This window comes from Chelonia mydas, chromosome 12 (genome assembly GCF_015237465.2).
Source record: "Chelonia mydas isolate rCheMyd1 chromosome 12, rCheMyd1.pri.v2, whole genome shotgun sequence".
Taxonomy (NCBI): domain Eukaryota; kingdom Metazoa; phylum Chordata; order Testudines; family Cheloniidae; genus Chelonia; species Chelonia mydas.
In genome coordinates, this window is record NC_051252.2 from 22,872,543 (window position 1) to 22,884,690 (window position 12,148).

The following is a 12,148-nucleotide window of genomic DNA, read 5'->3' on the forward strand; positions in this document are numbered from 1 at the left end:
GTTAGTAACAAATGTGGATTTGGAATGCTGTCTGGATTACAAGAATGGGTAAATGAAGCAGCAGAATAAAAAAAAGATTAAAAAGCAACAGGAAACTCTTAATTATAGTAAACAGATATTTTTGGTAGACTACTAGTAGTACAATATTGTTATAAAAATCAGTGTCTCCAGATCTGCTTCTCTCAGGGGGAAATATGGCTCCTATAAAATCAGACACCAATTCTCAATCCTTTTCATTTAGAGTAAAGATTTACCTCTCACTTATTATTTAAAAAAATTAAACATGTATGAAGATAAAAAGTCATTGCTTCTGTCTTTTTAATCCACTAGTGTGAAACACAACTTCTTGGATTAGTACAATTTGACAGGATTAGAGGAAAAATATTAATTTTTTCAATTTGTTTACCTATGCACTTGACAGCACTTTGTATAGTCATTTTCTCTGTATAGTCTGTTCCTAGTTTTGTTCATGTGGGTCTCTTCATATAGCAATAAAGGATAAAAATATTTTAAAAGATAGGAATATCTGATTGCCATCCTAGAAAATTGGCAGGAAGATTTAGGAGCAGTTGTGGTATTTGAAACTTTTTAAATGTCTTTAAAAGTAATGAGTTTTCAAATTAACAGTACCGCTTTAATTTCTTAAATCATTATATAGCCAACCCATTTCTGTAGAAGTACGTTTGTAAATTAAATAAGCTATTTTCAACAGTGCATTAATTGAAAATCCCTGCTCTATCTTTGTTCCCTTGTCCCCCAAACCAGCTTGTTTCTTGTCCTAACTCCAATCCTGTAACCTTTTGTGGGCACACATTTCTAATTAGTATATTGTAAAAATTTAACAGGAAATAAATGGTTCTGAATACGGAGTAATGAGTATGCCCAATGATGAACGGAGTTGCAAGATATGAAGTGAAGGGAGTCTTGATGCATTTCCTTGTACCTCTTTCCTTATGTTTGCAGAAACTCCCATTTAAAGAAGGCAAAGTAGCTGGTAGGGAGCTGTGAGCAGTGGGTCCAGGCAGACAGCTCCACGCTAAACAGCACTTTTCCAAAGTTGAGAGCACAGTGCAGGTGAGAATGTAAAAGGTGCAGTGGAGGCAGGGCAGAACAGCAATAAGAAGAGATGGAGTGAGCTTCCCTAGTCCTAGAGGAACCCAATTACCAACTAGGCTGAACCCCTTTTAGGTGGGGGGAGATAGATCCTGGGCAACATCCAGGTGCAGCTTGCATTGAGGTTGTGACCCGTTATTGAGAAATTTGACTAGATGATGGTGTGATGAAATGACGTTATAGGACTGAATGCGGGATGTTACATGCCATACCCAAGAGGTGAAGACAAGTGAATTATGCAGCTGTCCTAGACTTATGCCAACAGAGCCTCTAGGCCCCACTCTCCATGTAATCAGGTTTTTTGTGTCTCTTCATCTAAATACTCCCCTCTTTAAAATAGATATATTTAGAAATTATTTACAAGGATAGCACCTTTTAGTGCTTGCAGCTGTAAAGCCTGATGCTCTTGAATGTGTGAGCGGCTCAAGCCCAGGGCTCCAGGCACCAAGCACCCGGGTGCCTATGTGGGTCTAAGGGCCCTAAAAGCTAGAGCTGGGTGGTGAGCTCCTGGCCGTGCGGAGGGCCCCTTTCGAGCTTGGGTTGCCCCGTTCTCCTCCGCTGCCTCTCCTGGGCCGCCAGCCCGTGTCCCGCTGCCCTGACGCCGTCAGGCGCAGGTCACAGCTGGACGGGGGGCGCCCGGGCAGTCTGCGGCGCTGCTGTTGGCTGCGTGGGAGAGTCGAAGCCGGTGCCCTGCGGGCTGTGGGCCCGCAGCCGCCGGGCGGGGCGGGGAGCGGCCGCCGGTGTCCTGGCAGCGGGTGAACTGGTCCCGTGTTGGGGCGGGGGGAAGCGCCGGGATCCCCGCGAGGCGTGGGCGCGCGGTACCCGCTGCCGGCTCTCGGCGGGGCAGCGCGACCGCTAGGGGCTCCTGTGAGCGGCGGTTACCTCAGAGCCGGGGAGATGGCCGGGGCGAGCGGCCGGGGGGACCCGCTGGCGTTGGAGGAGCCTCCGCTGCCCAGGCCCTCCCAGCCGGAGAGCCGCTTGGGCGACCAGGACAGGCTCGCGCAGGTGGGGGCGGGGAGCGGACGGCTTCCTCCCCGGGGAAGGCGGTGCCCTGGCTGAGAGACCGGGAGGGACGGGGGCCGGCCGCCTGCCCGGGGTGGGAGGGGGTGAGAGCCGGGGGGAGGGTGTCAGTGTCTGGAGGCGGGGTGGGTGGCAGCTGGGTGTATGTGTGTCAGTGTCTGGGGGCGGGGTGGGTGACAGCTGCGTGTGTGTCAGTGCTCAGGGATGGGGTGGGTGAGAGCCAGGGTGTGTGTGTCAGTGCCTGGGGGTAGGGTGGGTGAGAGCCTAGGGTGTGTGTCAGTGCCCCAGGGGACGGGGTGGGTGGTGTGTGTGTCAGTGCCCCAGGGTGGATGACAGCCAGGGTATATGTGTCAGTGTCTGGGGGTGGGGTGGGTGACATCCAGGGGTGGGGTATCTCAGTGTCTGAGGGCAGGGTAGGTGGGTGGGGAAGTCTCAGTACCTGGGAGTGGGAGTAAGAGCTGGGTGTGTGTGTCTCAGTGCCTGGGCACAGGGTGGGTGAGAGCTGGGATGTGTGTCTCAGTGCCTAGAGGGTGGGGTGGGTGAGAGTGGGGGAGGGGGGTCTCAGTGCCTGAGGCAGGGATATGTGAGAGCCAGGAGGAGAGGCGGATCTCAGTGGGGGTGTGTGGGAATTCTTCTGTGTGTGGGTGGAGAGGGGGTCTCAGTGCGGAGTTGGGAGCAATCAATAGGAGCACTACTGGGATGAGCTGCAGACCGCCCTGTTCCTGTAGGGCCAATACATGCCAGAGGCTGCTAGTTGGGGACAGCTGGGACTAGATGTTTTCTTCCACCACCTTCCCCCTATCTGTGGAAAGTGTCACCAACCTAACTCTTCTATGCAACCAGCAGGCTGACCTCTCCCCAGTGCCCATGTGCTCCTTTAATTCACACCACAGTGATGTATTTGTGTATTGCAAAACTTGGTTCATCCTCCTACCCATAACACCAGTGCCCTTTGCAAAAAAAATCTCTGCCCTTTGCTAGATTGTGGTAATAGTTTAACTGCATATTTCATTATGGTTTCATTATAATTAATATGCTATGCTGAAAGTGGTGTTAGTAACATGCATACAATTGTCTGTGAAGCCTGGAGGGGAACTTGTCAACCTATCCAGGAAAAGAAAGAAAAGCAAGAACAAGGCAGGTGTAATGTACTAAATTCTTAAAATACACAATTTATATTTTTAAATGGTTAATGTATTCATTGCCTCTGAAAGCAGAGGACTGGAAGCATCCTTTGTTACTTTACATGTATAATGAACCACAATATAATAATCATGACAAATCAGACAAACTTATTTAGCTTTTCTGATTGTCAGTTCTAAAGAGCATACTGACATATTGATACTGAACAGCAGTCAATGCACTATCGTACATCTGTGGAAGAAGCCGCACAAAAAATGAACACCTGCTCAAGGAGGTTTGCAGTGGCACAGGATGAAGGCATAGTCTAGGACATTAAAGAGTTTGTGGATAATAAGCTAAGGAGTAAACAGATACAGTGGAGTCTTTCAAGCAACATGTCACCGTTCCTCCATGGATCAAGCTGAGGATGTTAGGTTCAGGACAAACTGTTGAGAAATAGAGTAGACTCACCCCAAATTGATGATTATTCTTCCATAAAATATACCAACACAGTAACAAAAGTTAACTTCTATCTCACCACACTGGTTAACAAGGAGTCCAAACAGCAGTCTCCTTAGGGATCCCAGACCTTGTTTCACCACCCTGACACTAGAGCAGAGGTGGGCAAACTACAGTCCGCAGGCCACATCCAGCCTGCCAGCCAATTTAATCTGACCCTCAAGCTTCCTCTGAGGAGCAGGGTCTGGGGCTTGTCCTGCTACCGCACTCCAGCTGGGGAGCGGGGTTGGGGGCCACTACCCAAGTGTGCTGCGGCTCCCGGAAGCAGCGGCATGTTCTCCGTCCAGCTTCTATGCATAGGGGCAGCCAGCGGGCTCTGCCCACTGCCCCCACCCGAAGCACCGCCCATGCACCTCCCATTGGCCAGGAACTGTGGCCTGGCCGCGCCTCCCTGTAGGAGCTGAAGGGAGGACCTGCCGCTGCTTTGGGAGCTGCTTGAGGTAAGCAGTGCCCGGAGCCTGTACCCCTGAGCCCCTCTAATGCCCCAACCCCCAGCCCAAGCTCTGATTCCCCTCCTGCCTTCCAAACCCCTTGATCTCAGCCCAGAGCACCTTCCTGCACCCCAAACCCCTCATCCCCAGCCCCACCCCAGAGCCTGCACTGCCAGCCAGAGCCCTCACTCCCTTCCTGTGCCCCAACTCCCTGCCCTAGCCCTGATCCCCCTCCCACCCTCCGAATCCCTAGGTCCCAGCCTGGAGCACCCTCCTACACCCCAAACCCCTCATCCTCAGCCCCACACCAGCGCCCTCACCTCAACCCCAATTTTGTGAGCATTCATGGCCCACCATACAATTTCCATACCCAGATGTGGCCTTCGGGCCAAAAAGTTTGCGCACCCCTGCACTAGACTATATGATGAGTGGTTATTTAAGACCAATTTAATCAAACAAAGGGTTCTTTTAATACCAAGAGATCAGCCCACACAACCAGGTCAATATATAATTCAGATTTTACCCATTAATCACACTGTTGCCAATCCTTTAGTATCTAATATCTAAAGGTTTATTTATAAGAGAGAAGAAAGAGGGGAGAGTTAAAATGGTTAAGGAAAACAAATATATACACTCATTTCAAAGTTTTTATATCAGGTTTGAAGCAGTGATGTTACAGACTGCTGGCTTGTAAAGACTCTGGTAACTTCCAAAAGATTGGAAGGTCCTTAGTCCATTGGTTGGAATGCTCCTTCTAGTGTAAGTCCATAGTCCAAAGATCAGAGCAGGAAAGAGGCAAAATTTATATGCTTCCAGGGGTTTTTATACTTTCTCCCATGTGGAGGAACTTCTCTGTCTTAGTTCGTGGAAAATTACAGGCACAAGATGGAGTGCAGAGGCAGATTAAGGTTTCCTGGGGCCCTGGGCCAGAGCAAATGGGAGACCCCTCCCCACCCCTTCCACCTGTGGGCCTGTCCCTGTTCCACCCCCTCCACATGTGACCCCACCCATGGCTCCACCCCTATTCCACTCAGGGTCCCCCCATTCTGCTCTTCCACTACTGTGTCCCCCAAACCAAGAAGCTCTCTGAGAGCTCCAGTTCCGGGGCTGCAGCAGGAGTCCTGGTGCTGGGACTTTCCCCACTCCCCATCCCAGCTGCTGATGGGGTCAGGGGGCACTGGGGGGTTCCCTCACTGCCACCCCGGTGCTACTGCCTGGGAGCGGGATCAGGGCAATGGGGCTTTTCCCACCCGCTCGGGGCTCTGGGGCCCTTGAGCATGAGCTCTGTAGGCCAGTGGCTAATCCGCCACTGGTCACATGCTCTTTCATGCTTTGATGACTCATAGGAGTGGCTGTTACCCATGTTCTGGCTAAAGTGTCCACAGGAAGGCTCACAGGATGTGGACAAGCTTCTTCTGTGGCTCATTCAGAGTTAACTGTTCCTTAATACGCCATCAACTTGAATAGTTCATTCACAATGTGTTGACCAGACTGGATATAAATTACCTTGTGGGTGTTACCACAGGAGCAAACACATTTGAAATACTCAGTATTCATACTTTTAGATGGAAAGATGATACATGCATACAAACAGGATAATCATATTTGATAGATTGTAAATTTTCTATTGATACCTTATATGACATACATGACATGACCTTACATGACATACTTTGTATAAGATTTGTTGCAATTAATGAAATAATTAATACATTATATAAATGGTCATATTACAATCATACAGCGCACACAACAGTCTTCAAGAATCAAAATAGATTTTTTGAAACTTAAAGAAGAACAAGATCATTGTCATGTACAAACAGGTGCTTAAAAAAAAAAGTCTTGCTGTGATCTGCCAAATCAACTGCAATCTAATAACAGAGAAAGATGAGTGTGAATGCTTTCAAACAGCAGGAACTAAAATATTCTAAGCAGGTTATTACTTTCAGACTATCTCTTGAGGACTAACTTGTCAACAAGAAAGATTTATTATACAAGATAAAATGTACTCAATCTTTGTTCTGTTCATTTACAGATCCACTTAAAAATTTTGAGAGGGCACTGTGATACTGTGAGCTCCTGTCATTTCTGCTTTGAAGATACAAAAATTCTTTCATGCTCTTATGACAGAACAATGAAACTCTGGGTATGTAATGAATCTAAACAATTCAACAGTCACACCATAATAACGTCTAAACGAAGCAAGCAACGTCATATAAGTATGGAGGTTGAGTGAGTCATAAATTAACCTTCTAAACAGCTTTTTATTCTGTTTGTAAAATAACTAAACTGTTTCACAGGTACAATTACAGTGGTAACACTCCTATTCCATACTTTTAACATATTCTTTGACATTTAGCAGTGTTCCATGTAAGCACCTGGAGATGAATGTTCTTACACACTAGTGAGGGAGAGCTCTACTACAATATTACTATAATATGTCAACTCTTTCTGGAAAAAATCCCATTCCATTTTGACTTTTTTCAGTGGGAATGTCATCTTGTGCTGCTTTTATAGTGTTAATGAAGTTTTTTTTTCTCTAATTCTCATGTTTTTTCCTCATTAATTACCTGAACCTAGTCTCTGACTCATCAAAGAACTTAAGTATGTATGTAGACCCTATTGACTTCAATAGGAATTAGACATGCATTTAAAGTGCTTTGCTGAATAGCTGTGGACTTAAGCACATGCTTAAGAGTTTTGCTGGATCAGCGCTCTAGCTCTTTGAATTAAATACTTCACAACAATAACTTGGTACACAATTTTTGGTTTCTTTTGATCCGGAGGTTCATTTTGCTCACCATCACAGTGTTTGATGTATACAGTCTTTCTTTGAGAATAGTGTAAGTCAAGGGTTATGCACTATAGGCACCAGATTTAGCTGTCAGCAAGGGCATAATGTTTTTTACACTTTTCATGTGCTGCCTTTTGTTTGCAATGAAGTCAAATCTGTCTGTTCTTTACTTTCTATCTGCTCTGATGGCCTTGGCCAGTTTTATGAAATTACCTAGGGTTCCCACAAAATTACAACCAGGTTGGTTACAGCAACCAGGGTTACCCGCACTGAGACACACAAGAACCCTGGCTGATGTGATGTGAAGGTTATTTATTTCAGTCTTTTCTAAAAGATGGCCCAGATCCATATTCTTAGATAAGTACTATACCTGACGTTCATAGGAGCAGTTGACAATTCAGTGGTACTGAATAGTTTGAAGGTACTTATGCCTGGCATATATGAACTGGTTTGTAACTTGATTCAAATATTCCCTGCTGAGGCTGGTATTAAGGAATGGTAATGCCTTAATATTGTGAATACAGGTGTAGAGGCTATGGTGCCATAAAGAGATCTTTAGTGCTGCACTTTTATCCAGATACCATGCTTAGCTTCCATTATGACACGTTAAGAAATTTTCTAGTGAAAGTTTGGGAATAGATGAAGAATAAAGCTTTACTTGGGGTCAGCTCAAGCATCCACAGTGTTCAACACTTCCAGGGTATCCAAGAGACAGGACTCATTCCATCGTTAGCTCCTCCCGTGAAACAGCTGAAGAGCCGCTCCCTTTTTGATAGGTTTCAAGGCAGATAATCATTATTACAATGGTGATGTTTAAGGAAATATTTGTAGGAGGCAAGACAGTAAATAAATGTGTCCAGCCAAGTGGATCATTAAGATGTTCACAATTTAATGTTGATAATTCCATCACATTGTCAGAACTACATACTCACTCCTCATCCCATCACAGAATTGGAATTTGTAAAGTATAGATTCTTCTATTTTTAGTGAAAACCTATGACATCCTGGAATCTTCCTTAAGTAAACTAGATGGAGGGGACGCATGAAAGCCACTTCATTGAAAAGAGAATATAATGCATTGAATATTTTTTTCTTCAAATGTGGAAGATTAGTACTGTCTGATGTGACTTGCTTATCTTGGGCATAGTTGTGTAAGAAAAATTTTATCCCGCACTTCCTGAGAAATTATTTTTTGTCAGGAGCTATCTAAGAGAATCTACCTGGATGTTGAGGGCTTCCTTATAAGCAACACATAAGAGAAACAATGGTTCATTTATCCTGATAACTTCCGCTTCGTCAGGACAACTCTGATTTCCTCTTCTGTAGGAGTAGCTGGGCCAGTTAGGATTCATAAAAGACCAGGTTTGATAACAAAGAGCTAGGGAAACTGTCAATTCCACTTTGAAGTCTCTTTGTTTCTTTTGAAAGAGTAGGTATCAAATGTATATCTAAGAAAGTATTTGGAATTCCTCTTGTGAATAGAAAGTATTTCACTGGCAATGCACACATCTTTTGGAAAACACAAATTAATAAGGCACAGTACACATGGTCTAGATCAGTGGTTCTCAACTAGAGGCACATGTACCCCTGAAGGTATGCAGAGGACTTCCAGTGGGTACATCAATTCATCTAGATATTTGCCTAGTGTTACAACAGGCTACATAAAAAGCACTAGCGAAGTCACTTGAAGTGAGCTGTAGCTCACGAAAGCTTATGCTCAAATAAATTGGTTAGTCTCTAAGGTGCCACAAGTACTCCTTTTCTTTTTGTGAATACCGACTAACACGGCTGTTACTCTGAAACCTGTCGCTACAAACTAACATTTCATACAGACAATAAAAAGAAAAGGAGTACTTGTGGCACCTTAGAGACTAACCAGTTTATTTGAGCATGAGCTTTTTTGAGCTACAGCTCACTTCATCGGATGCATAGCATATCGTGGAAACTGCAGAAGACATTATATACACACAGAGACCATGAAACAAAACTTCCTCCCACCCCACTCTCCTGCTGGTAATAGCTTATCTAAAGTGATCATCAAGTAGAGCCATTTCCAGCACAAATCCAGGTTTTCTCACCCTTCCCCCCCCCCCCACACACATACAAACTCACTCTCTTTGAAACCTCTCTTTATAATGCGCATGATAATCAAGGTGGGTCATTTCCAGCACTAATCCAGGTTTTCTCCCCCCCCCCCACACACACACCCCTCCAAAAACCACACACACAAACTCACTCTCCTGCTGGCAATAGCTCATCTTACAATGTGCACAGCAATAATCCAAGTTTAATCAGAACGTCTTGGGGGGGGTTTGTAGGAAAAAAACAAGGGGAGATAGGCTACCTTGCATAATGACTTAGCCACTCCCAGTCTCTATTCAAGCCCAAATTAATAGTATCCAATTTGCAAATGAATTCCAATTCAGCAGTTTCTCGCTGGAGTCTGGATTTGAAGTTTTTTTGCTTTAAGATAGCGACCCTCATGTCTGTGATTGCGTGACCAGAGAGATTGAAGTGTTCTCCGACTGGTTTATGAATGTTATAATTCTTGACATCTGATTTGTGTCCATTTATGCCCCATAACCTCAGCCGTGCAGAACACAATGCCATCCACAGCCTCAGAAACAACTCTGACATCATAATCAAAAAGGCTGACAAAGGAGGTGCTGTTGTCATCATGAAGAGGTAGGAATATGAACAAGAGGCTGCTCGGCAGCTCTCCAACACCACTTTCTACAAGCCATTACCCTCTGATCCCACTGAGAGTTACCAAAAGCATCTACAGCATTTGCTCAAGAAACTTCCTGAAAAAGCACAAGATCAAATCCGCACAGACACACCCCTGGAACCCCGACCTGGGATATTCTATCTACTACCCAAGATCCATAAACCTGGAAATCCTGGGCGCCCCATCATCTCAGGCATTGGCACCCTGACAGCAGGATTGTCCGACTACGTAGACTCACTCCTCAGGCCCTACGCTACCAGCACTCCCAGCTACCTTCGAGACACCACTGACTTCCTGAGGAAACTACAATCCATTGGTGATCTTCCTGATAACACCATCCTGGCCACTATGGATGTAGAAGCCCTCTACACCAACATTCCACACAAAGATGGACTACAAGCCATCAAGAACACTATCCCCGATAATGTCACGGCTAACCTGGTGGCTGAACTTTGTGACTTTGTCCTTACCCATAACTATTTTACATTTGGGGACAATGTATACCTTCAGATCAGCGGCACTGCTATGGGTACCCGCATGGCCCCACAGTATGCCAACATTTTTATGGCTGATTTAGAACAACGCTTCCTCAGCTGTCGTCCCCTAACGCCCCTACTTTACTTGCGCTATATTGATGACATCTTCATCATCTGGACCCATGGAAAAGAAGCCCTTGAGGAATTCCACCATGATTTCAACAATTTCCATCCCACCATCAACCTCAGCCTGGTCCAGTCCACACAAGAGATCCACTTCCTGGACACTACAGTGCTAATAAACGATGGTCACATCAACACCACCCTATACCGGAAACCTACTGACCGCTATTCCTACCTACATGCCTCCAGCTTTCACCCTGACCACACCACACGATCCATCGTCTACAGCCAAGCTCTGCGATACAACCGCATTTGCTCCAACCCCTCAGACAGAGACAAACACCTACAAGATCTCTATCAAGCATTCTTACAACTACAATACCCACCTGCGGAAGTGAAGAAACAGATTGATAGAGCCAGAAGAGTTCCCAGAAGTCACCTACTACAGGACAGGCCTAACAAAGAAAATAACAGAACGCCACTAGCCGTCACCTTCAGCCCCCAACTAAAACCCCTCCAACGCATTATTAAGGATATACAACCTATCCTGAAGGATGACCCAACACTCTCACAAATCTTGGGAGAAAGGCCAGTCCTTGCCTACAGACAGCCCCCCAACCTGAAGCGAATACTCACCAACAACCACATACCACACAACAGAACCACTAACCCAGGAACCTATCCTTGCAACAAAGCCCGTTGCCAACTGTGCCCACATATCTATTCAGGGGACACCATCACAGGGCCTAACAACATCAGCCACACTATCAGAGGCTCGTTCACCTGCACATCCACCAATGTGATATATGCCATCATGTGCCAGCAATGCCCCTCTGCCATGTACATTGGTCAAACTGGACAGTCTCTACGTAAAAGAATAAATGGACACAAATCAGATGTCAAGAATTATAACATTCATAAACCAGTCGGAGAACACTTCAATCTCTCTGGTCACGCAATCACAGACATGAGGGTCGCTATCTTAAAGCAAAAAAACTTCAAATCCAGACTCCAGCGAGAAACTGCTGAATTGGAATTCATTTGCAAATTGGATACTATTAATTTGGGCTTGAATAGAGACTGGGAGTGGCTAAGTCATTATGCAAGGTAGCCTATCTCCCCTTGTTTTTTTCCTACAAACCCCCCCCAAGACGTTCTGATTAAACTTGGATTATTGCTGTGCACATTGTAAGATGAGCTATTGCCAGCAGGAGAGTGAGTTTGTGTGTGTGGTTTTTGGAGGGGTGTGTGTGTGTGTGGGGGGGAGAAAACCTGGATTAGTGCTGGAAATGACCCACCTTGATTATCATGCGCATTATAAAGAGAGGTTTCAAAGAGAGTGAGTTTGTATGTGTGTGTGTGGGGGGCGGGGGGGAAGGGTGAGAAAACCTGGATTTGTGCTGGAAATGGCTCTACTTGATGATCACTTTAGATAAGCTGTTACCAGCAGGAGAGTGGGGTGGGAGGAAGTTTTGTTTCATGGTCTCTGTGTGTATATAATGTCTTCTGCAGTTTCCACGATATGCTATGCATCCGATGAAGTGAGCTGTAGCTCACGAAAGCTCATGCTCAAATAAACTGGTTAGTCTCTAAGGTGCCACAAGTACTCCTTTTCTTTTTACGAATACAGACTAACACGGCTGTTACTCTGAAACCTGTCACACAGACAATGACTTGTTTATACAGCTCTAAATACTATACACTGAAATGTAAGTACAATATTTATATTCCAATTCATTTATTTTACTAATAGATAGTAAAAATGAGAAAGTAAGCAATTTCTCCGTAACAGTGTGCTGTGACACCTTTGTATTTTTATGTC

The 12,148-nt window shown here is 45.4% G+C and overlaps 1 protein-coding gene across 1 annotated transcript in view; it reads left to right on the forward strand.

Annotated features, from left to right (window-relative positions):
- The first annotated feature begins 1,951 nt into the window (after positions 1-1,951).
- The window catches only part of WDR88 (WD repeat domain 88), a 33,068-nt gene continuing 22,871 nt past the window's right edge, over positions 1,952-12,148 (forward strand). Inside the window, exons 1-2 of the mRNA XM_027821144.3 lie at positions 1,952-2,118; positions 6,241-6,351. Of these exons, the coding sequence (XP_027676945.2) occupies positions 2,011-2,118; positions 6,241-6,351 (219 nt within the window). The 5' untranslated portion in view covers positions 1,952-2,010. The remainder of the gene's footprint in view (positions 2,119-6,240; positions 6,352-12,148) is intronic.